At 42.1% G+C, this 26,187-nt stretch overlaps 1 protein-coding gene across 1 annotated transcript in view; it reads left to right on the top strand.

Moving 5' to 3' along the window:
• Window positions 1–4,169: 4,169 nt before the first annotated feature.
• The window catches only part of KIAA2012 (KIAA2012 ortholog), an 88,255-nt gene continuing 66,237 nt past the window's right edge, over window positions 4,170–26,187 (top strand). Inside the window, exons 1-5 of the mRNA XM_050969560.1 lie at window positions 4,170–4,507; window positions 9,891–10,175; window positions 19,325–19,487; window positions 20,634–20,786; window positions 25,457–25,653. Coding sequence (XP_050825517.1) covers window positions 4,421–4,507; window positions 9,891–10,175; window positions 19,325–19,487; window positions 20,634–20,786; window positions 25,457–25,653 — 885 coding nt within the window. The 5' untranslated portion in view covers window positions 4,170–4,420. The remainder of the gene's footprint in view (window positions 4,508–9,890; window positions 10,176–19,324; window positions 19,488–20,633; window positions 20,787–25,456; window positions 25,654–26,187) is intronic.

The raw sequence follows: 26,187 nt of genomic DNA, 5'->3' as shown, positions 1-26,187 counted from the left end.
ATTAACTCCGTCATTCATCCCACAGGGAAGCAGAATCCCCTTCACTTCCTATTAATAACTACTGCATGGCCACATTGTACATCTGTTGTAGGGATAGAGCAGCCTTTTAAGCAGCGGTATATATAAAGCATATTGCAGTACTAAGAAGTACACTCTGCATTTATATAGCACTTTTACACCCCAAACGATTCCCAAGTGCTTTATCAGCTATGGGCCAAACCCTGAGGTCCTAATTCAGTTGCAGTTCTGTCCTGATTTAGAAAAGGTTGCAGTCAGTGGGAGATACCTGAGTAAGGTCTAACTAAATTCTGAGTAAAGATCTCAAGATCTGAGATATTATATGTATAAAACACATACATACATGTACAAGGATTGCTGCACCCATCCCTACTGCACATCATCTGTATGGTGGAATACAACTGTTTTACACAGTGTTTTAAATAGCTATGTAATCCTTGTTTTTAAATAAAGCATTTAAAAAAATAACAGTGAATAGCAACAGTGCACGACCATTTAGGTTAGAAAGTGAATACCATATTTACTTGAATTTCAATAGGCAGAATATAATTATCCAAGTAAGAATTTGGCAGCATGTCAGAGCTAAGAACTGTCTCATAAAAAATCCCATACGATCTTCAGTGATTACAAGTGGTCTATATGTCATCTCAAAGAGAGCACAGCGACCCAGGAAGCCATTCTGGTACACTAGTTTAGCAGGGACTTGGAAGGAAAGTGTCAATTACTGCATCAACACCATGACTTCAGGTAGCATATAAGCCTCCTTTGGACATCTCTCATCAAGGGTATTGAGCTGCTGCTTTGTTTGTGAGCTCTGACAGAATCACAGGATGAGACGATATGGTTGCAGGCCACTAATCCTGTCTCAGGGCTGGTCTGCACCTAAAAAGCTGCAGCAGGAGACAGGAGAGATTCTCCGGTGGGCATAGTTAATCCACTGACGCAAGAGGCAGTAGCTATGTTGACTGAGGGTTTGAGCAGTATTGCTCGGGGAGAGGGAGGGATTTTTCACATCCCCATGTGACAGTTATACCAAAGTAAGTTTGTAGTGTGGAACTTGGCCTTAGTGTCACAAAGACATTACAGATGCATTATAGTTATCAGGTCACAGAGAGTAAGATGAAAGCTTGAGCGTGATTATCAACCTTCCACAATATTCTAATCTGCCCCTGGTCAAAGACTACAGACGTCACCCCAAATTATACATAATCACACATCAAAAATGATATTAAAAGAACATTAAGTTGGCAAAGTCAAGCTCCAAAAGTTAAATGTCAGAATTAAGGTTCCCTGTGCAATCTTAATTTGGACACCTTCTGGGTATGCAGTGCTCTAGGATGGAATTGCTCTGGGGATGAATCAGTGTTGTGCGGTGAAGGAGGCTTACCTGCAGGACCTCTGCTTTGTTTGTTGCAGAAGTTGGAAGGTGTGTACAGAAAGAGGCAGGGATTGCAGGACAAAGGAATGGTCTCGTGGGTTAAGGCAGATGAATGCTGCCTTGGTGAATTGGATTCTATCCCTGCTTCTGCCACGGCATTCCTATGTGAAGCTGGGCAAGTCACTTACAGGAGACTTTTCACACATGGTCAATAATTGTTTGTGTTTCTGGGTGCCTGACTTGAGGCCATGGGGGGCTGATTTGCAGAAGTGCTGAGCAATTACTGCTGCAAGTGAAGTCAAGAGGAGCTGTGATTTGAACATAGAAAGTGCTATATAATGCTAACTACTCTGAAAAATGAGGTCTTATGAGTCTCAAATTGGGCACCCAAAAATCAGTGAATGCTTTTGACCTTAATCTCTGTGTGCCTTGGTTCCTCCCCCCACTTTTCATTCAATCTGTCTCCCCACCCCAGCCCACCACTAGCCTCTCCCCCAGCCATATTCACTATCCCCACAGGCTTCCAATCCCAATCTCCTCCTCGGTCTCCTCGTCCAGCCTCAGAATCATCTGTTGACTCCTTATCCCACTCTCTCAATCCTCTCCCCACATCTTTCTCCCCTCCCTTACTGGCTCCTTCCCCTTCTAGTCCCAGTCTGTCCCTATGCTCCTCACCTGATCTCAACTACAATCTTTCAAAGGCTATATTGGGCAGATTTTCACAAGAATTGCAAAAGGCACATCCCTGACATAAATGCCACCTTTCTGTCAAATTTGAAGTACCCATTCCAAAGTAACAGGCTCTAGAGACTCTCAAAGAACATTTTTCACTAGCCTCATTCTCTGAAACAGCTCAACTGTTACGGCCAAAATTAGAAAAAAAAAAATAATAACCCAGCCTGAGGCAGAAATCCAGTGAGCAAAATTTCAGCCCAAATGGTTAGTTTGTGAAATTTATAAGCAATGAAAACAGTCCCTTATAATGGAAAGTGGTAATCAACCTTCACAGACAGCGCTACCAGGCCATGCTTCCTTTTTGAAAGATACAACTTCACCCAGTTGGAATCAAGTGCGTCATTCTAAGTATATACTTTGAGTACTGCAGATACATTAGCTTCAATGAAGGACAAGATAGTTGTTTTTCCCAAACAAATCTCTTGGGAAAGTCAGTCTCAGTGAGATAGAGGCAATCTGGTATAAACTGAAAAGATACTCAGAGCTCTGTAGAGCTACAGATTGTGAATCTGCTACACCATTGCATTACTCTGAATCTCTACTGCTGTAACTTAATAAAGTTTAAATAAATGGAATTACACTGGCATAGAACTGGTATAATACATTGGAGAATCCCATCTCTAATTTTTTCAAAAAATATTCCTTTTAGATTTAAGGTGACCATCAATGTCTATTAGAAAAATTCCAATCACAAAGACTTTTGATACCAGAGGTTAGGTAAATATAGCCCCATCTTACTTCATTAATATATATTTATAAAGCACTTAGGAGAACCATGGATGAAAACTACTATAGAAGGACAAAGTAGGAAATTAATCACAAGGTTTGGATCTGAATTCAGACACAGATTCTGATCCAAATCTGAATTTTCCCAACATATTTTGTGTCCTGAAGTATGGAACAACATCTAGAACCAAAATTACCTCAAGTTTGGGAGGATTTGGATCTGGTGTTCCAGTGCAGATGTGTGTCTATTACCATTCTGCCATGGAATGGGCCACTTCTGCCTGTTCAGGAAAGCTGATCTTCTGTTTGAAGGCTTATTTGATTTGCACACTTTCTATTGCTGTCTGTATACTGTAAAGCACTTTGAGCATATGTTGCATGAAAGGCACTGTATAAAATGAAGGTGAAAGTAGAAGGGCTGTAGCCAGCTGTAAATCTTTGTACATGGCAACAGGGAGCACTTCTACAAGACTGATGCTGAAGTGCAGTTGACAGAATATACTGGTTTCAGGACTAACTGGATTATCCAGAGTCCGTGTCCCATTAGTACAAACAGAAAATGTTTTTATCAAATGGTTACTCCCTTCCCTCTTGTTCCTCTTGAATGCTCACGGCAAATTAGGTAGTTTAGCAAGCAAGCTGAAGAAACAGAAACTTGCACCTGTATGAACGATAAAGAAGTTAAGGATTTGCATACACACACACACACACACACACACACACACACACACACCACAAAGCAGGGAAAATGTCATCTCAGTTTTGATCAAGAGACTGGATTCTCAACCTGGGGTCATGAACAGATCTGGGAGGCACACAACTCATCTCTGTTTTATGGCTAGTTGGGAGGTTGATCCTGAAATCTTTTCCTGTTGTAATACAGGATCACTGTATGGAAAAGGCTGAGAACCAGAGATGTCGAGTCATCAGAGCCCTGCACAGACACAAGTATGGGGGTAATGAGTCTTACACTACATGACCCAGGTATTGGTCTCTTTCAGCTCTAACAATTCTGTGTCTCTATTAACACCAGGGTTACAAATAATGGAGGTTTGGGGGTTGCTGGGAAGAAAAAATAAAAAAGCTGTTAAAGGATAATGTCGTTCCTTCAGCTAGGGGTGATTATTGCACGGCAGCACATCCTTGAAATCCAAGCCTGGCCCTTTGAATATCTCTGCTCTTTCACACACTCTCGCTGGTTTAAGGAACTTAATTTCCTTTTGTTGCCATAGCGACAGACAAACAACCTCTGATCACAATAAAAAGGATGGTTGTGTTTCACAAATCCCTAGATGTACCAAAGCAACCAGAACAGAAAGAACAACAAGTGCACAGAACAGGCAGGAGAAAAGTAATTTGACTCCACTTAGAACTGTGAAGGAGACTGAGGACTCCAGAAACCCAGTGAGGCTTTTTTGCTATTCGGAGCTGCACATTAAGGAAGAGCTGATCTATAAATTATCATATTTCATAACAAAGATCTTGTTTACAAAGCTCTCTTGCAGACTGCTCTGATAACAAGTTTACAGTTTTAGAGGCAAGATGAAAGGTCACTAAGGAAAAATGCCCAATCTCTCCCTATTAAGCCGTGGTACTGGACAGGTGGTCAAAAAAACCCAGGAGAAATTGGAGGTGCACTTTGAACCAGAGGTGAGTCCTGGTTACAAAAGTGCAGCAAACAAACCATTATGAATTGTACAATAATTTTCTGTTCTGTGATTTTAACTAATATTGAAATAACTATTATGGAGATAGAATTTTTTTCAATGATGTCTTATTTGTTGTTGAAATTAAAATGCCTTAGTAACTTAAGAAGTATGTATGCCTGCTGTAATTAAAACTGGAGAATCTTGAACCCGAATGCTTTGCACGCAAGTTAAAGAAACAGAAACTTGTACTGAGAAATCCAGAGGAAGAAACCTAAATATAAAGAAATAGATTCTTCAGGAAATATCCTTATTGTTTGTTTTTTGTTGAATATTAGACTAATTGGTTACTAGGCACACAGGTCAATTCTGGGATCTGCATGGAGTTGTTCTGAATCAGAATCATATAGCTGAAGTTTAAATAATATTTTGTTTATCTTACAGAAATTGCACAGTCCAAAGCAATTTTACAGCAGCTAAAATCATAGATTCACTTCGCTAAAAATATATACATTAAAGTTATAGTTAAAACAGTGAATTCCTATCACCGATCTTATGCCATAAAGTATTTTATATAATGGCACTTGGACTTCAGAATTACCTTAGTGTGACCAACTGCAAATCAGAAAAATATTTTTTTTAAGGAATGTGGATCATAGTCTAATTTCAGTTACACTGGGGTAATTCCACTGAAAGCAGTTGAGTTACTCAAAGTTTGTACCAGTGTAATGGAAATCAAAATCTGTCCCGAATTCTCATCTCATCTTATTTACATCAGTAGATTTGGACTAGAGTGTAGGAGGGAAGAATTGGCCTTGTTTGCATGTTAAGTCATCTTACTAGCACGGAGTAGCTGGGGCTGCCATTTCAATTCTCTACAGTACAAACCATGGGAACCAAGCGTAGTTATTAGTGAGAGTAATTATCATCATGTAATGAAATTTTATGTAGTTGAGAAACCAACAATGGTACTGTAGCTTTAAGTCAAGAAGAGTATGTGAATGCATCTATTAATAGAACAATTTGGAAACTTATGACTAATTTGAGATTCTCTAATGAATCTCACCTACCAGGTCAGTGTTTTTACTAGGGAGACTGTTACATGGCTATGTTCCATATCTCTCTTCATGGTCTATGACTACTGATACATCAGAGCCCCGTCTAACTACCTCATTCAAAGGCATACCAAGTCTGTCTACCTTACTTACTATGCTATTTTTAAGACACCCATCACGGTAGTATTTGAGTGCAGTGGATAGTATCTCAGGATAAAAAGAGTAGGGTCTGAAGATTCTTCCGAAGTAAATCATCATACTCTGTTATAAAATGTTCCACATCGCCATCTAGCACACTGTAAAGACTCAAAGTACTTGAGACAGATCCCATGCTTGAAGAAACCCTTATCAGACCACCTTACGGTTGCTGTGCATGGTACTACTCTGCTTTACAAACTGATCAATAAATAAGGGCTTCTAAGAGCAGGGGTGAAAGTGAGCCAGTACGGCGTACTGGTAAGAACCCACACCGCACATACCCAGCCTACATTAAAGCACTGTGGCGACAGCGCTTTAATGTTCCTGCCCCTTCTGCTTCCCCTGTTGGCAGTCCTGCTGGTAGGGTCCCTACCGGCAGGGCCGCCGACGGCAGGAAGGGGGAAAGGCAGCAACCTAAAAGCGCTGCGACGGCACCGCTTTAAGGATGGTCCTTTGTTGCGGCAGTGCTTTAAGGATCCTCAGAGTGCAGCCACTGCAAAGGACCATCCTTAAAGCGCTACCTCCACAGCGCTTTAACGTTGCTCCCCCTTCCCCCCGTCGGCGGCCCTGCTGGTAGGGTCCGTATCGGCAGGGCTGCTGACAGGGGAGGGGGGAAGGCACAGCAATGTTAAAGCGCTGCTGTGGCAAAGGACCCTGCAGTCCTTAATGTCCCTGTCCCTTTTGCCGATGGGGGGGGGCAAAGGGAGCAGTTGCCCTGGGGCCAGTGATTTAAAAGGGCCCAAGGCTCTGGACGCTGCTGCCGCTAGTGCACCAGTGGCATCTGGAGCCCCAAACCTTTAAATCAACACGGGAGCCCCAGGCAGCACGGGCCAGGCAGCCTGGAAGGGCGGGTTCAGGGATGCCCCTGACTTACTTTCACCCCATCTAAAAGTAACAGAAGATTTAAAAGAGATTTTAAAAAAGAGGAAGCTGTTTGCGGCAGGAACAAAGTCTTCAGATCTGTTCATAGAGCATCCAACACAGTGGGGTTCTGATCCTGATTTGGGCCTCTGGTGTTAGGCAATATTTATTATTATTATTATTTCTATTATGATACCAATAATAGGCCCCAATCGGGGATCAGAGCCCCATTGTGCTAGACATTAAGAATGCTAGACACACAAAATGCTAAAACAGCCCATGCCCCAAAGAAATGATATTATTTTAATGATGCTACAGAAAGGGAAGGCATTAAGAACATAAATAGACAATGAATTGCAATTGTTTTTAGTTACTAAAGAAATCTGGTAAGTTAGTTTTTACATTTCAAAACCATTAATTTACTACTGGAAAAAACCTGTTTTGGTATAACAAAATGCGCTCTCATCCTAATGGATTTGGAGTTCTGATCTAGTAAAATTAACATAGTTCACAATATTGTTTTAATCCAGACTCTCATTTTGGAGGACCTTTAAAAAATGGGGTGGTATGTTATATTAAGGATCAATATGAACATTGACTTTAGAATTTAGGATTATCAACTGACATCCATCACTTTTCTTAGCACAATAAGTACTCTGCTATAAATATCACTGTTTAAGGTATGTAAACGCTCTAAGACAAACTTTTTGTGCTGAATCATATAAATTAGAGATGAAAAAGTGATAATAGTTCATCCAGCCCAAGCTCCTTGCCAATACAGGATAGTCCCCTATAGTACATTTGCTAGGGTTTGTGTCTAATCTGGTATGAAATATCTGAAGCAATGGATTACCATTTCTTGAGCCCATTCCACAGCCCACGAGATCTGTTGGTCATAAGAACATAGGAACGGCCATACTGGGTCAGATCAAAGGTACATCTAGCCCAATAGCTTGTCTTCTAACAGTGGCCAATATGCTCCAGAGGGAATGAACAGAACAGGTAATCATCAAGTGATCCATCCCCTGTTGCCCATTCCCAGCTTCTAGCAAAGAGAGGCTAGGGACACTAATAGCCATTGATGGACCTATCTTCCATGAATTTATCTAGTTCTTTTTTGAACCCTGTTATAGTCTTGGCCTTCATAAGATCCTCTGACAAGAAGTTCCACAGGTTGACTGTGTGTTGTGTGAAGAAATACATTCCTTTTGTTTGTATTAAATCTGCTGCCTATTAATTCCATTTGGTGACCTCTAGTTCTTGTGTTATGAGGAGCAAATAATACTTCCTTATTTACTTTCTCCATGATTTTATAGACCTCTATCATATCCCTTCTTAGTTGTCTCTTTTCCAAGGTAAAAAGTCCCAATCTTATTACTCTCTCCTCATACGGAAGCTGTTCCATACCACTAATCATTTTTGTTGCCCTTTTCTGAACCTTTTTCAATTCCAATATATCTTTTTTGAGATGGGATGACCACATCTGCACACAGTATTCAAGATGTGGGCGTACCATGGATTTATATAGAGGCAATATGATATTTTCTGTCTTATTATCTATTCCTTTCTTAATGATTCCCAACATTCTGTTGACTTTTTTGACGGCTGCTGCACATTGGGTGGATGTTTTCAGAGAACTATTCACAATGACTTCAAGATCGCCCTCTTGAGTGGTAACAGCTAATTTAGAACCCATCATTCCACATGTATAGTTGGGTTATGGTTTTCCAACATGAAGGACTTTGCATTTATCAACACTGAATTTCATCTGCCATTTTGTTATCCAGTCAGTTTTGAGAGATCTCCTTATAGCTCTTTGCAGTCTGCTTTGGATTTAATTATTTTAGTAGTTTTGTATCATCTGCAAATTTTGTCACTTCACTGTTTACCCCTTCTTTCAGATCATTTCTGAATATGTTCAACAGCACTGGTCCCAGTACAGACCCCTGGGGGACACCACTATTTATCTCTCTCCATTCTGAAAACTGACCATTTATTCCTACCCTTTGTTTCCTATCTTTTAACCAGTTACCAATCCATGAGAGGACCTTCCCTCTTACCCCATGACATCTTACTTTGCTTAAAAGCCTTTGGGTGAGGGACCTTGTCAAAGAGTTTCTGAAAATCTAAGTACACTATATCCACTGAATCCCCCTTGTGCACATGCTTGTTGACCCCTCAGAGAATTCTAATAGATTGGTGAAGCATGATTTCCCTTTACAAAAACCATGTTGACTCTTCCCCAACAAATTATGTTCATCTATGTGTCTTACAATTCTGTTCATTACTATGGTTTCAACCAGTTTGCTCGGTACCGAAGTCAGGCTTACTGGCCTGTAATTGCCAGGATCACCTCTGGAGCCCTTTTTGAAAATTGGCATCATGTTAACTATCCGCCAGTCATTTGGTACAGAAGCTGATTTAAATGATAGGTTACCGATCACCGTTAGTAGTTCTGCAATTTCACATTTGAATTATTTCAGAACTCTTGGGTGAATACCATCTCTTCCTGGTGACTTATTACTTTTTAATTTATCAATTTGTTCCAAATCCTCCTCTAATGACACCTCAATCTGGGACAGTTCCTCAGATTTGTCACCTAAAGATTTGTCCTAAGATAAAGTGTCATAAAATGTTCCCACACATTTCTAAAGGGAAATTTCTATTAACTTTTCATCTACAAAAGACTGGGCTTTGGTCCTCAAATTGAGAAGTCAATGAAAGTGCTCAGTAACGTCAGTGATAGTCCAGCCCCAGTAAAGCCTTGCCTACACTTCCAGCGGTGTATAGAGCATGTGCAGCTACACACAGCAGTGAAAGGCTCCAGCAGCAGGGATACAGCAGGACACTACGCTGCTAAAAATAGCAGTGTAGACGTATGAGGCACTGCTTGGGCATGTAGAGAGCTGTGTAGGGTATATGTCCTGGGGGTTCAGGCATATAGGGCACTCTGTTCTACTCTACTTGCCTAAGCTATGACTCACTGTCTGCAGTGCTATTTATACCCAAACTAGCTGGGCGTGCAGTGTCTGTACACTACACACCGCCATATAAGGTATAGGTACCTTAAGAATAGAGTAAAACCTTAGCAAACAATTCAGTGTTCACGTTGGGTCAAATCCTAAATTCACTAAGTAAGGCCAGAGTGGTATAAGCATATAAGCAAAGAATAATTTCCTGTGTATTCGGTAAGCCACATACTCTCAACACCAGGGTGAGAAAGATTATTTGCCCTCCAAAGTCTATCCTATGTTTTAATTTTTTCCATGCTAGGATTATCTGAACTGGAAGTCTCATGAAGGTTATGGCCATGTCAGCAGATTACTGAATGAGAGGCAGTTTATGAAGGGCTGCTGGGGTCTGTATCTTCCTAAAACCTACAGCACAAAAACCGGTGCGCTGGTTCTCTACTCTGAAGATTTAGCAGAGCCATCATGGAAACAAAGAGGAGGAAGGAGTGGCCAGCAAGGCCTCAGACACAGAAGGAATAAGCTACAAATTGAATTGCACACGCTCCAAGATTTGACAAGAGCCATTTTGGCATATGGAGGCAGACAGGTAAGAGCACACAGGATGGTTCTTTCACTACCAGAATTGAGACTGCATGAGATCCCTTAAAATGCTAATCCTGCTCTTCTGGACTTTAACACAAGTGGATTCCAGGAGTCCTGATAATGTATTTTTGAACTGAAGAAAGCAAGTTCCCAATAGGAAAAAACCTGATTCTGTATTCAAGCAAACACACAAGCAACACCTTGTTCTTCTCTTCCCTGTAAGCGCTCTCTGGTAGATTTACATATGCGTTGCAATTTTACATGTTCCGGTTTTGAGGGCTTAAGAGGGGTAAAGTGATCACTAGGCTCTGTGTGGGCCCCCGATACAGGGTGAATCTCGCCCTTCTGTAACTCAACACAGATGGCAGCGGTAGCCTTTCCCCTGAAGCCAACATGGGGTGAAATCTTGGCTCTATTAAAATCAACTGGAGTTTTGCCATTGGACTTTAATGGAGCCAGGATTTCACTCCTGGGATTGGTCTCAAACAGCCTTGGTGAGGGTCAAGCCTCCCCTGTTTATATAAAGTGGGGAAATTTTCATGCTAAAATGACATTTTTCATCCTTGACCTCAAAAAGAAAGTGTTGCTCATCTGTCAGCCAACCATTCTCATGCCACATGATCATAATCACATAAACTTTTCTCTTTCCCAAGCTATGGTATAAATCTCAAACTATTATATATCACATCACTTGTGAACATCACTAAGTTCCACCCATACCCATGACATGATTCTTTCTATGTTGTAGTAACTAAAACCCTACTTCAAAGGGGAAAACATGGAGTGAGATTTTTAAGAAGACAAAGACATAGTATCTAACCACAACAAAACACATGATGGTGTGATGTACCATATAGTTGTTACTGCCACTTGTCTGGGAAGACTTGCATAACTCTATCTTGGCTCCACTGTTCATGAAGTAATGAGCTCATCCCAGATTTGTAGCAATTTTTTTTACAACATCCCTTATCACCACATATACACACACAATTATCTGTATATGGAGAGATGTGTGTGTATGACAGTAAGTCTGCAAATTTAACTCACATCTGATGCATTACTTTGCTGATGACACAGCCTCCTAGTAAGCGAAGGTGAATACCAAACGTCAGGGATCTTCACCCAACATCATGTATTCTCATACTCCCTGTCAAATACATAAATATAATTATAAGAAGAGTCAGAGCTGACTAAATGTTTTAAGAGCCAAGCCGAAGAAGTGGTTGTGCATGTCACTGTCATATATTGTGCTATAAAGATCAGTGTCAGAGACTGAAAGGTTCATATATGGGGTTTGATTGTGCTTGTGGGCAGTGAAGGCAAAAAGAGCCTGTCCTCCACATCTGTGTCCTCGCTCAGGGACCAAAACCATCTGATTAGTGCCCCTGGCATGAGACATGAGCTATGACTCTATTACATGGTTGCCCACTTAATACATGCTGGTCCAGATCCTCAGCTGGGCCATAGCAGCATCTGGTGTAGCTGTGAGGGTTCTGTGAAAATATGACTTTGTGCCATCTTTGTGGTTCCCTGATCCTGGGTCACCTGAGGACTGCTCAGCCCCAGAATAACATAATGCAGGTTGGGGCTGCTGCACGTTGCACTTGGCTGCCTGTGGCCCCAAGGGGTCATTCTAGCAGCTGAAAACTGCTGAAGTGAGGGAGCTCTCTAGCCATGGCCTCTTTTCCCTGCCTATTCCCATTAAACCCTTGTCTGGCTCTATACCATCAGGGCCTTCCCCCTAGTGGGAGAATCCTCAGGAGGCCTATTAAACTGGCTTTGCACCCCTTTCTGCTGCTGGGTGCAAACAGGCCAGAATGGGGCCAGGGATCTGGTTCACAGTATATTGATATTCACAATTTGTTTAATAAAGCCTCAGTAGACAATGCTGCAGAAGTGCATTTTTAGGGAGACAGGAATTCTGTGTGGGTGGAGGCTTGTTGAATAGATTTTGGAAGGGTGCCCTGAGTGTCAGGGATGGTGGGGAGGAAAAAGAAGAGACAGCACCTTGCAGAGCCAGTTCCATACATTCCATCTACCACCAGTAATAACAGCACAGAATCCAGCCTTCACAATGGCTACCACACAGTTAGGCCTGATGTTAAGAAGTGTTGAGTTCTCGCTTCTCCCTCTGAACAGTCAATGGGAGCTGCAGATATTCAGCACTTCTGAAAAAAATCAGGCTCTGATTAGTAAATATTTCCTGCAAGACAGCATCAGAAGGCAGCATTTAATCCTTAGCTGGGAAATGAAATAGTTAAGAGAATTACTTCTCCATGAAGACCATGTCACTGCATTTACCTAGCCGCTGTGTCAGACACAGTATTCTCAAGTTCTTCTTCTGAGCCCTTTCCTCCCTGATTTTCAGTCTACCCACAGATGTATTTACTTTTCTTTTATAATAACTTGTACCTTTTAACAACATGAACTGAGTGCTAATGGAAAGGTGGCAACTGGACAGCACTGAAATACATAATTCTCTGTGTATCTGCAAATCAAGCACATGTTGGTCAGTGGAGAAAGCTTCCTCACACCACTCCATTGCCACTAATATCCCTCAACATTGTTTTCAAGCAACCAACAGTAGGAGCAAGAGGGTAAGGACAGGCCTCAGGAGGTGAATGACAGAAGTCCTCGGAGCACTCACAAAGCAAAACACAAATGAGTGTGTGTAGGCCATACATAAGGGGCCAGAGCATTGTCTTCAGCCTTTCTGTGCCTGCAGCCAACCCCACTGTTTATTATTGTTTGTATTAAGTAGCGCCTAGAAGCCCCAGCCAAAATCAGGGCCCAGCTCTGCCAGGAATTGTGCAAACCCAAACTGAGGCTGTCTCTGAGCAGTCTAAACAGTCAAGACAGAGAGAAAGGAAGTTTTATTGTCATTTTATACAGATGAGGAACAGATGGCCCAGAAAGGCCAAGTGGCTTGCCCAAGATCACACAGGGAGTCAGTGGCAGAGCTGGGCATTAAACCCAGACCTCCCAAGTCCCAATCCAGTGTCTTAAACACAAATCCAATCTTTCTCTCCAGTATATAGCCAAAGTTGCGCCAGCAGCTCAGGAGGAAGCAGGAGGGAACTCACAGAAGTTCTAGTATCATTTGTGGCAACCTAGGTGCCCCTATCCCCAAACAAACTCCAGCCCAAAATTCACCCAAAATTTCGGGGGACACGGCCACTGGCTTTGTAGACCTCACAATCACCTCATGCAGTTGTGGTGAGGATAGTCACGAACAGGAAAGATCACTGCCACTGACCTTTCAGCCATGAGATTTTCACAGAACAGCTAGAAACTTCTCAGTTGCAAAACTAAATTGAGATTATTAGCCTTGCCTGCTCCTGCCCCCCATCCCTCTGCCCCCAAAAAAGTCAACGCTGCGGCTTGCAGGCTAGGTCTGGAGAGAGTAGTGTTTAGTGTTCACTCTTATTCCAAGCTTGAACTCTCTGTTTTGTCGGTCAACAATTATGCAAATGACCTACTGTACACTAGGAACAGAACACCAATACATACACACACACACACACACACACAAACTGAATAGCCATTAGTTAGTAGCAACTTTCAGTCACTATCTTTCTGACTCACATTCGAACCAGCAACCTACATGTGGGGAGATCCAGAGCCCATTTACCAGTATCATGGCTACCATCCAGTCCCCTATTACATTCCATTTTAAATCTATAGCTACCACAAATATACAACAAATGTGTGCAGCCATTCCAATGTTAACGTAATTATAATGTACAAAGAGAAAAAAGAGAAGGCGCCAAATTATTGATATTTTGCAAAAAATGTTTAGTTGCTTCAATAGTTGCCTCATGGACGTCCAGAATTTGTTTTTGACAAATCCTGCTTTATTAATTATCTGAATTGCAGTAGCATTTAGAGTTTGTATTCCCATTGTAACGGCATTGTACAAACACAAGATAAAAAGACAGTCCCTGCCCCCCAAAGACCATGTGTTCGTATAATCTAGTTTTATATAACAAGTATTTATGGAATTGTCATTTTCACTATATGCAACACACATACACATAGTCTTTAAAAAGCCAAATGCCAAAGCTTAATAACTTAAGTAGGTAAAACTTTAGGAGACACCTCAAATACTTCAGCTCTACCGCAGTAGCAAAGTGTAAATAGTAAGTACTATTAAACAATTTGTCTGATTAAAATGATCTCAGATACAAAGAATTCTGGACAAAATACGTTCAGAAGCCTGGAAATAATCCCAAGTAATGACCCCTCCAACCCCAAATTTACAGTTAAAATATTAATCCAACTTCTCTGCTTATGATATGAGAATTTAACTTTAGATATAAGAGTGCACACTGATGACCCCAATTAAATATTTGGAAAAGTCCCAGGAAGTTCAACCCCTGCATATTCAGGAATGAACATTTTGCACTCTCCTAATTATGGGACTTGTTTTTTTTTTAAATTACTTCAGTAGCAGCATTTATGTCAGAAGAGCAGCCCTATCTCAGCTCCATCACATCATAGAATATTAGGGTTGGAAGAGACCTCAGGAGGTCATCTAATCCAACCCCCTGCTCAAAGCAGGACCAATCCCCAGACAGATTTTTGCCCCAGATCCCTAAATGGTCCCCTCAATGATTGAACTCACAACCCTGGGTTTAGCAGGCCAATGCTCAAACCACTGAGCTATCCGTCCCCCCCCCAGAGTGAAGATATCCTTTAGGGATCAAAAGTGAGCTCTTTAAAAGGAGACAGCCTTCAGTAAATCTTCTGAACCAGCATCTGGACTAATGAGGAAGACCTCAGTCCAATCAAAGTAGCTCTTGCCTAATGCATTCAGCATTTTGGAATAGATTAAACTGGCTGTAATGGTCTGTGATATAGCTTTCCCTTTAAAAACCCTAGGATACCATTAATAAATATTGGCCATCCCACAAGGAATCCACACTTCTGGAGTCAAGGCAAAACATCTTAAATGAAATCACTGTCTACTGTGTCATCATGATCTACATTAGTGAAACCAGGCATGACATTCAAAGATTAAAAGAAGAGAAAATGAATACTGCTGTGACCAAACACGTGAAATCATGTGCTGACTGCCGCAAACAATTAGAATTGAGCAGGGATATTTTCAGGCATTTGCAAATCACGTGGTCACAGGAGGTCTGAAGAAATGGGGCTGGGATTAACCCATTGTGCTATCTTCAGCTGTAACAATGCTCTGCTATTGAAACAGAGTTATGAGCCATCCTAGTAGTAAAAATTGCTCATTTTTGTAACTACTCTTGAGATAGATTTAATTTTTTTCTGTTGTCAATGAAGGAGCCAGCTAGTATCTTGTGGTTAATGCTTTGCTCTATAATATGGGAGACATGGGTAAAAGCTTTCCTTCACCAAACCAGTAAGAGGTAAGAACAGCGTGCAGGCCATATGTTTAGTCCCTTTGAGGAAGGGGGCACCTCATATCAGTCTGCCACAACCCTTCTGGACAACGTAGAGTGGTGTTGAAGGAGACAGCACTGTTGAACTCCAAAGGGAGGTCCATCCTGCCCTCTTTGTCCAGAAGGTAGGTCACCAAAAAAGTAGAGTTTGGGAGCAGTGTCTGTGGGTGATTAATAGTGGTCCTCAGAGCTCTAGGAGAGTTCCTGTGAAAACCGAATCAGGCAGAGCAGGGACTTAAACCTGGATCTCCCACATCCCAGGTGAGTGCCCTCAAGCATCACATTACTGACTATTCTGGGGTCTCCCAACTGACACATTTTCATTTGCCTTCAGAGCTAGGCTCCAGGCCAGCAGCCACTGCTTTCAGCAGCAGCACAGAAGTAAGAGTAGCAGTAGCGCAACTTGCCCTACGTTAACCTTGCAACCCACCCCCCCTACCCCCCCACACAACTCCTTGTTGGGTCATGACCCCTACAATTACAACACTGTGAAATTTCAAAATGCTACAAGTGAGGTTCTAGCCTGCAAATACATTTAGTTTATTGAGCCTGGAGGTAGAGCTGTGCAGCGGAGCAGTTTCCAAAGGGAGAGTTAGACTTGTTTTTCCTCTCTCTTTAATTGGAAACTTTTCCTATGTTCAGTAAAAGCTAAGGTTCACATTTTCAACAATTCATACACACAGGTGCCTCAGTTTCCAGATGCCCAACACAGGACCTGACTTCAACTGGAGTTGTGGGTGAAAGTCAGACTCTAAGTGCATCAAGAAGGGCCTTCAATTTGAGATGCTCAAAATTAGTGGACACTTGAAAATTTAGGCTTAAATATTTCATTAAGCGAGGCAACTGGGCACGGTGTGATTCTTCAATACAAAACAAGTCCTATTTGGGAAAAAAACTCTTGGTAGAAGAAATTTACTGAAGCCAGAAATGCCTACACAAGTAGTCGATGAGACAAGTGTAAACGGGGACCTAGGAGCAGAGCAATTACATACAGTAACTGGCTGTGGCACCAAAGTAAATGGACGAGTCTCAACATGCCTGCTGCTATTATATGAAGCACGGTGACACTTTGTACATGCTAATAATTCAGCTCAATGGAATCTAAGTCAACTAGAAACGGAGGCTAACTGGCAAATTTTGCTAGAGCAAAATTTAATTCTTCTGAATTAGAACCCAACCCTGCCTCCCTGAAGCTAATGGGAATTTTAACATAGCCTATAAAATGGAGCAGTATCAAGGTTCTAGTTGTCTCTCTCCTTTTTAGGCTCCTGTCACAGTTTTACAGTCTTCAAGGTCTGACCAACTGGTTCCTTGCAATTTAGGGTTGTCAAGAGAGACAAAGCTCTGGGGAACTCACATACAAACTTGTCATACCTCATCCCTCCAACACAAAAATAATATACCACATCTATGGTGATGCTTTAGAGGAAGCTGAAGATTCCTGTACCCCATAGTTTGGGATAGTTACATTACCTGTGAATAGCAGCAGCCTATTGTATTTTAATCTGTCCAAGACTCACCCTATATCCTGTGTTCTTACAGTGCAGCTGTGGGCCCTTTCAGTTATTTCCCTCTCATGCTGCCCTTCCGCTCTCATCCCTGCTCCCAACTTTGCACTTGCCCTTTGTGGAGTTATTATAATTTCCTATATTTACTTGCTTATTTTACTTTCCATTTCTTTCTTCCAATAGAAAAAATGATTTTCTTATAAAACCCAAGTATTGTATCCTCCTGATGGCTTAATGGGAAAGATACATATCTGGGTATTTGTAAATTGCCCACCCTAGTGGCATCTGAACAGTAGATTTGTTAAAGCTTTAAAATAAGATTAGAAAACAGTGATTTAGTTTACCTTAATGTAGACAATAAATCCATTAAATAATTATATTCTAAAATAAATAAAGCTGGATTCCACTCACGTTTATGTAAGTCACTGGGAGTTTTGCCATTGACTTTGACGGGGCCAGGATTTCATCCTTAATGTTACTGAGATTAATATGTACAGTATAACCTCAGAGTTATGAACAGCTCAGGAATGGAGGTTGTTCAGAACTCTGAACAAGATGTTATGGTTGTTCTTTCAAAAGTTTACAACTGAACATTGACTTAATACAGCTTTGAAACTTTACTATGCAGAAGAAAAATGCTGCTTTCTCCTTTTTTTTTTTTTTAAGTAGTTTACATTTCACACACTACTGTACTGTAATTGCTTTCTCTCTTTCTTTTTGTTTTTGTCTCGGTCTCTGCTGCTGCCTGATTGCGCACTTCTGCTTCCCAATGCGGTGTATGGTTGACTGGTCAGTTCATAATTCTGGTGTTCATAACTCTGAGGTTCTAGTGTATCTGTTATAGAACTGCTTTTCTCTCCCAAGTGTGATGCTGAGTTGCTCCTTTGTTTTCAGCATTTTCACTCCTGCTGGCTGTGATGTGCAGCATCCAAGTCTTCCCAGCTGAAGAAGAGTGACAGGTCTCCCTTTGGTGGAATGTCTCAATGCTACTCCTAACTAGCCAGAAAAGTTACTGCAGGGCAGGATGAAGAGCTCCTTCCCTGCCTAATCAGGGACAAAGTGTGATGCCCTCTAGGGATTCTGTAGGCCTGCTACTCATAGTATCATGCTTGCAAGGCACAAAAAGTTCTCAGAATCATTTCCAGGGCATGTGAAGCATCACTTTGCAGTGTGGCGTCAAAACACCATAATACAACATCACAATGTTTGAAAGCAACTTCGGTACACTGAGCCATAGCACAAGGACACCAAGTCCCAGAATCACAGCATAAACTTTACAAACATTACGAGAGTGGAGTTTATCCCATCTGACTAGTACAGATGGGTGCACAACCCAACAAAAGAGAAATAAAAGAATTAAACCTGGGTTTCCCACATGGTAGCATATAATGCAGCTTGGTCTCTGGCCTAGACCCATCAAGATTCTTTTAAACTATCAGTATCTAATTCTATTGAACAGTGTGGTCTCATTTAAATTTAAACTAAGTCTACATTCCGGGACTTTAAGAAAGGTACTTGTTTCAACCACTCTTACACTTTGATTTAACTACATTTGATTGGAAAATATGGTAGTTCTTGAAGCCCAGTGACTTGGTTGCATTAATGATATTAATGAGAGCTCTGATAAAATTAGAAAGCATCAGAGAGCTAACTAAACTTTTTCAAGCTTCAGCATCCTGTCAGGGTTTGGTTGGGAATTTCAGTTAAGGTCCAGATCAGTTTTTATTTAATGCACTCTCATTTTCCACATGGGTAGAGAGATATAAAAAAAAATAAATAAAAAAAAATATCCATGGCCTGGTCCTGCTCTTGATAAAATCAGTTGGAGCATAGCCATGAACATCAAAAGTAGTAGGATTAAGTCCCTGATGTCCAGAGTATAACTTCTATTTTCTTGACAGATTATCTTTAGCCTTCACTGGTATTTAATTTTAGCTGAAGATCTGAATTGTTCCCTTGTTGGTTTTTTTGTTTGTTTGTTTGTCTGGGGTTTTGGGGGGCAATTTCCAGACTCACGCTCCCAACCTGTTTGCTTTAAACTCACCATCATGTGATTTCCCCATCATAGTCTACCGTCTGGAGATGCTTGTTCTACTATGCCCGCAGGCAACTTCAGGGTTTCTTCCCCCGAGTTATTCATTAGAATCTGTTAACATCAACTCATCAGCTGCAGGGAAAAACAAAAATTTAAAGCAACTGAAGTCTTGCCATGCATATTATTGCTGCAGAAGGATCAGAAAGAGACAGCTTGGCATCCACACCTCCATTTCCTGAAAAAGCCGGATAGCCAGATTGACCGACAGATTCGCCCAGGCTATTCAGCCAAGAGGTACCTCTTCAGACTCTCTCAGACCTGGGATCCTAGCATTATATACAGGCTCCAGTGTGCAGGTCAGTAGAACCTAAAATTATGCAAGGTTCGTGCAACTATTTCTAAGCTAACATTTGGGTGATTGTGTGTTACAAGTGGAATTAAAAGACCAACCCCTTTCTTGATGATAAACAGAAGGAATAGATTTCATCTCTAGATGCCTAATCCAATTTCCTTTGAAATCAATGGAAAGACACAGATTTCAACAAGAGTTGCATTGGATCCGCTTGTTATGTTTACTTAATGTTTATGAAAGCTACAGTACTGAATACTAGTATCTGATATGCTCATAATTTAAATACAAGTGAGAAGTAACATGGAAAAGATCTATGTTCTGTACTTACTGATGTGGAAGTTTCTCACGTTCTCAAATCTATCAAAATGGAGGTGGGCTCAAGCTGCAAAATTTGTATCTTAAGTCAGACCTAAACTTCCCCCAAATTTAGGGGTGTTAGTTTAGTCCACTATAGCAACAGAGGACAATCACAAAGTTTGGATCTGGATCCAAATGTTACCGGACTTCAGGGGAGTTCAGCTCTGAGGTTTTGGTTTGGGCCAATGTCTAACTTTCAGCATCTTACATAGATGAAGGTTTATTCATGGTCCATATGTATTTTTAATTCTTCAGTCTGTACACAATTGAATAACCTGCAAACTACAGGCAATATATGGTGTAGTTTACAATCTGAGCCAATATACTGTACTAGACACATTCCTGTCAATATCAGAAATGGTTGAAAAAAAATTATTTTAAATGACTATTTATGAAAAATTTCCATTTTGTTAAATAAGGCCATATTTTTATTTCCATTTTTCAAACTTTATTTTTCAACATTATTGGAAATTAAAAAAAAAATCTTTTCCAGTTTTTATTTTATTGGTTTTTTTCCCCCTTTTCAGTGAGAGAACAAAAAGAAAATGAAAGTGAGGGGCGGGGGGAAGGGAAAGCCAAATTGAAAACAGAAAAAATTAGAAATTTCACAACCAAAATTGTTGAACAGACAGAAACTCATCCTTTTCAAAACCCGTGGAAGAAAAATGGCTTCAAAATTGTTCAGTATTTCCCCTTCCCTCCATTTTTCAGTTAGGTATAGCCAATACATGTAACATTCTCTCCTGTCCTATCTCAAGTAACATATCTTTGCTTTGCAATATATGCTTTCCAGGATATATCAGGGACCCTTTATTGCTTCAGAATTCCCTAAACACACCAAATAACAGAATAGGACAACAAGACCTCTCAGCTGTACCCAAAAAATATCACCTCCTGCCTGCGTTCCCATCTTTCTGGGCTGAGCTAAGCCAACACATCCATCCAGGTATAGTAGCAGGTAGTTATTTTTTAATAAAAAAATCCACCCTGGGTAAGATTTAATATTTGATTCAGTGTTTATGCCTGTAGGCAGATCATGTGCATAATAAAGTCTTCTTTGAAGGAATGTATTATTACTAAGTTATCTTATGAGATACCTCTCAATAAGGAAACATTTCATAGAAAAGCTGTACTTCAAAAATTAGTAAGGGAATGTTTGGGATTAGAACAAAACCTATTGAAACCTTCAGTGAGATCTCCAGATAAGATAAAAGAGTAAGTAAGCAGTACAGCTAATGGCAAGGAATGAGGACCTACACATGTACAATCCTCTGTTAAAGTTAAAGGAGTTGTGCACTAATAGTTTACATCCTTAGGTTTCTACTTCATGCCATTATTCCTGCACCACAGCCACAAACTGCAAACACAAGAACCCAGTATTTCTCTACTTAGCATGTCCTTCATTTTACAGTAGGTGTAGAAAAGCGCCATGATATTGCTCTTTCTTCCGTAACACTGTCTCCAAGGTTATCTGTGATGCTGCTGGCACCACTCTGAGACATGACTAATGCCTCACAAACTCATTTAGGTCTGATCCCAAGAGACACTATAGTGTCCTCAACTCCCATCGCAGACAGTGGGGACTGAGAACCTCAGCACATCACAGGAGGTGCCGAGAACATTTCAAGGGTAACCCTGTACTCTGCCTGCTCATGCCCTGGCCCAGCCATTCCCTGGTTTGTGCACAATGGTCACCCTCAGTTCTGGAGCCAGGACTGACAATTCCATAAATGTAAAAATCTTTTTGTAAAAAACAGATTTTTGAAGTGAATGTAGTGCTTCAAACGGGTGCATGCACCAAGAGCGGAGTGCTGCCTTTATCCACAGGAATAGCATGAGCAACAGCAGAGCAAGATTAGCCACAAACCTGTCAGGTACATTTGGTTGTGTGGATACTTGTCCACTGAGAACTGGACTACCAAGTCATTTTAGATAGGTGACTAAACAGCCCTCAGATGGTAAGGACTCATTACTGAACAGTCTGGATTCAAGCCCAGTAACCTAGATGAAGAGCTCTGTATCCCATTACCAGCCTTCCCAGCTCTCCTTTAGCGTATTTAATTGATTCATTGCTGCTACTCCAGTACACATGTTCATACATATATTTCCAAGTGGTGCCAATAGCCAAAAGCCTCTTTTCTCATGCACACCTGGGAAGGCAGCTGTGACCATTTCTCTCTGATGTGGACCTTGCCTCAGTTATCTGCTGCCTTTGCAATAATCCCATCTGGAGGTCACAATGGGTGTGTTTACACTGCAGCAGGGAGTAACCCTCCCCGCCCAGGTAGACAGATTCACACTAGCGGGGCTTGAGGTAGCACACTAAAAATGGGGACATGGCTGGGCCAGTGGAGGCTCAGGGCTAGGCACCCGAGCTAGACCCAGGAGGTTGAACAGGTCTGAGCTCGGATGGCTAGCCCAAGCCTCTGCTGGTGAAGCAACACCCACACAGCTGTTTGGAGCGTGCTAGCTCGAGCCCTGCTAGCGCAAGTCTGTCTACCCACACTGGGAGGCATGCTCCCTGCTGCAGTGTAGACTTACCTACTGACCTCTGGGGTGCTATCCATTAAGATCACTCAAGAACCACACACCTGGTTTCAAATACAGTTAGCTGCCTGCCTACTTGGGGATGTTAGCTGAAGTGAGCACATCATACCAAGAGCCACGCCCTGGCTTCTGCTCCAGGAATACAAACCATCTACATAGCTGCTGGTCCTGTACCATCTCTCTACCTAGTCCTCAGCATAGGGGCATGGGTCACTTGCTGGTGGATTCTCTGTAGCTTGAGGTCTTCAAACCACAATCTGAAGACTTCAATAACTCAGGCACAGGTTAGGGGTTTGTTATAGAAGTGGATGGGTAGGGTTCCGTGGCCTGCTTTGTGCAGGGGGTCGGACTAGATGATCACATTGGTCCCTTCTGACCCTAGAATCTATGAATCTATCATAGGAGGTATAAATGGGGCATCAAGATACCTTGGTGATTCCTGATGGCCAGAGTGAACACATGGGGTGGTGGGCAGCTGGGTACAGGTTCGATACATCCCAGGATCTAGGCCCAGTTCTCCAATGACTGCACTGATCTCCTGTGTGTTTCCACTACAAAAATAGATCAATGTCAGAAGCCCCTATAGAGCTGTCAAAATCCCCCTCAAAAAAGCCACACAAGAGGCAGCTGGGAGACAGTGGGAATTATCACAGGTCCCCGTGCTGAGTTACCTTCTAATTGTTGCCCGGGGGTAGGCAGGAGTTTGTTTAGCGCCCCCAAACTGGGGCATCTGCTGCAGGCCCTGTGGTTTCACTTTGCTTCCCAGTCCCCGGCTGCTTTCTCTACACAATTCTAAGCTTAGACAGTTACTGCTCCTGGAGCCTCCCTTTAAGGAAGTAAGGTTTCCGCTACATGGAAGGAGCTCCCCTCAGAAAAGTTACACTGTACAGCCTCAGGCTGCATGAACGCTGAGTGGATTCCCCTTGGGGTTGGGGGAAGAGGGAAATGGTGTGTACCTTTCCTTTTCTGATACAAGGATTCTGGAGCCCAGGAAGCCTGCTACATGGAAAGGGTGGGATGGTACTGTTTAGTGACCCAGCTCCCTTCCCTTCCATGCAATAAAAGGTATATGTGGATCCTTCTAGGCCAGCGCAGTCCAGTCTGAGCCCTGGCTATCAGAGAGATCTCCATATTCCTTGTACACCAGCAGGAAAAGCAGAAATCACAAGATGTACTCTAACCAGCAGTCATTAGATTTGGACATCTAAGAAAGACTGTTCCTCAGCAGAGGAACCCCTGATCCAACAAAACTAGAATAATCATTTCAGGGCATAGTGTCAGACTTTCATTTCCTCCCGAGCTTTTGCTTGCAGGGGGGTGACTGTGGCATGTATACACACAGGGCCAACTCCAGGTATTAGCAAAGGAAGTAGGTGCCTGGGGCGGCCAATAGAAAGGGGCGGCACTCCGTCCGTTATTGGGGCAGCAGGTCCGGGCTTTGGCGGCGGATCCTTCACTCCCTGACTTCCTCTTCAGTAGCAGCTCAAACCAGGTTTTCCCTTTTTTTCCTTCGCCACTTAGGGCAGCAAAAAAGCTGGAGCCAGCCCTGTATACACAGTTTGTTCTGTGCAGAGTAATAATAAATAACACCACCTTTTATACTGCACCAGTTCAGTTGCTTTCTGTCTGTTGACTGGTCAGTGCATTGTTTCAGTAATTTTGAATTTGCCAAGGATTATGTGAAGGAAGCATTATGAATCTAAAACAAATTAAATAAACTTCCAGTGTAGCCAGACTGCTTCAAGGAGCTATACGAGCAAATCCAAATCAGTGTGTACCTAGTCTGTTGGCCCCACTGAAAGCTATTACAATGGGCCAACAGTTAAGGAGCAACCAAAGCTACTCTGCTCTCTTTCTCCCCTGTGAGGCACTAGGTGGCCACTGGAGGGTGTTGGAAGGAGGGAAGTGCTGTTGAGCACATAGAGAGGCTAGGAATAGTAAAGGGTCCCAGTGTTCCTAGCCACACCGCAGCTGCAGGGCAAGATGTGAGAGGAAGTGAACTCTCAACTCCTCCACAGCAACAGGCATGACTCAAACACATCAGTTTAAAAATTGCAGGGAGCAGCTCAGGGGACATGTTTTCAATTCATAATAAAATACACAGTTTTTTGTTTTGTTTTTTTTAAAACACATTCATCCTCTGAAACCACAAGTGGCCTCAGGGCACAGGTTGGCTGTGTCTGCTCTAAAACATTACTGAAATATTTGTTAACTTTGCAGAAGACATATGTTGAGGCAAATCCTTTGCTTATAAGAAAATGCCAACAGAATAAATGTACTGAACAGACCATAATGCTGCTGAAAAATTTGTTGCAAGCTAAGACCTTGCTGACCATAGAGCAGGCTTGGAGCCTGCATCTGTCAAAGTAGTAGTGGAAACCCCATACAAAATATAGTACAAGGAAAATCCCCGGTACAGTGAACCTCTCCCACATCTGCCTGAGGCTTGAAAGTTAATTTCCATAGTAATTTCCTTTTCAACTTGATGTTGCTTTGCTCTTGGTTCAATGAATACCTCCCCTGTTTACAGCCCCTGCTAGGATACAGGATGTGAATTATTAATGCACATTGCATACAAGTTATGTTTCAATCCTTTCTTTGGGATGCATAGTTTTAATTTCCAAAGCACTCGGAAACACCCTAAAAAACCCCCAATCATTGAAGTGAACCCCTACTTTCTTGAATATAGTATCAATTCTGAGACACATTGTGATTCACCTGTTCCCAGGTACATGGGAGAGCACACAAGGAGCTTTCTACCCTTTTCATGCCTTGTAGAAGGGCCACTCACAATTGCTGTCCCTGAGCTCAGGTGGCCATGGCCCCACTCTCCTCCATATCAGCCCATTCCTAAAGGATGGTTCAACCTGCATTAATCACATATCCCCAGGCCATTCAGGAAAGGAGCATGTCCCTGTGGCACAATCTGGCCCAGCTCTCCTGCTGGGGTGGTACAGTTCCCAATGGGGATCAGAGGCTAAATGCTACAATGTGGCCCTAAATAACTTAGAACCTCTGTGAAGTGTAACAGTTCACTTTGTAATCCAGTCCTGACAATCCGTCTTGCAGGCCAAAGTTACTCAGTTCAGAAGGAGGCCGAGAACAGAGAAAATCAGGTGGAAGGAGATGAAGTAGAAACACGTGGCCAGAGGAGAGCGCGAGTACCTGTTCGGGTTTCAGTGAGAAGATTGAGTCTAGAACTCAGACCTTCACCTGCAAAGGAGGCCACCTGGAGTCAGAATGCAGCATGCACAAAGGTCCCACAGGTACCACTTCTTCATTATCAGAGTGGATCTCTGTCTTCATACAGATCAGAATCCCCTCAGTTCCCCTTAGTGCTGGACTAGCAGGGTAGTTATTCTTACAGCAAAGTTTTGCTAGTATGAGCTCTGGCTTTCAACATGCAGCAGACACTAGTTGCATGTGATAGCTGGACATACACAAATCTTTAATCATCCCAGGATCCCACCTCCTCCTCAAACCCTCCCTTCCTCCATCTCCCACAGTGCTGATGTGTTTTTTTGTTTGTCTCTCTCCTCCAGTTGTTTTTTAACGAAATAATTGTTTTGCTTTGAAAGCAATCTTTATTCCATTCATCAAAAGCAAACACAGAGCCCGACAAAGCAACAGGTAATTTTCTTAAACCTTCACAATGCATCATCTGCATCAATTACAATCACCTCGTAGAATTACAAGCACTGCACACCTGAGCATAGCAACAAATATTAGTGGCTTTCAGCTTCAAATTGCTGCAGTTAGGGAAGCCCATTTGTGCAAAGCCATCCACAATGTCACACACA

The sequence above is a fragment of the Gopherus flavomarginatus genome, chromosome 10 (genome assembly GCF_025201925.1).
Source record: "Gopherus flavomarginatus isolate rGopFla2 chromosome 10, rGopFla2.mat.asm, whole genome shotgun sequence".
Lineage (NCBI taxonomy): Eukaryota > Metazoa > Chordata > Testudines > Testudinidae > Gopherus > Gopherus flavomarginatus.
Note: the sequence above shows the minus strand (reverse complement) of the source record. Positions and strands in the feature narration are given on the sequence as shown.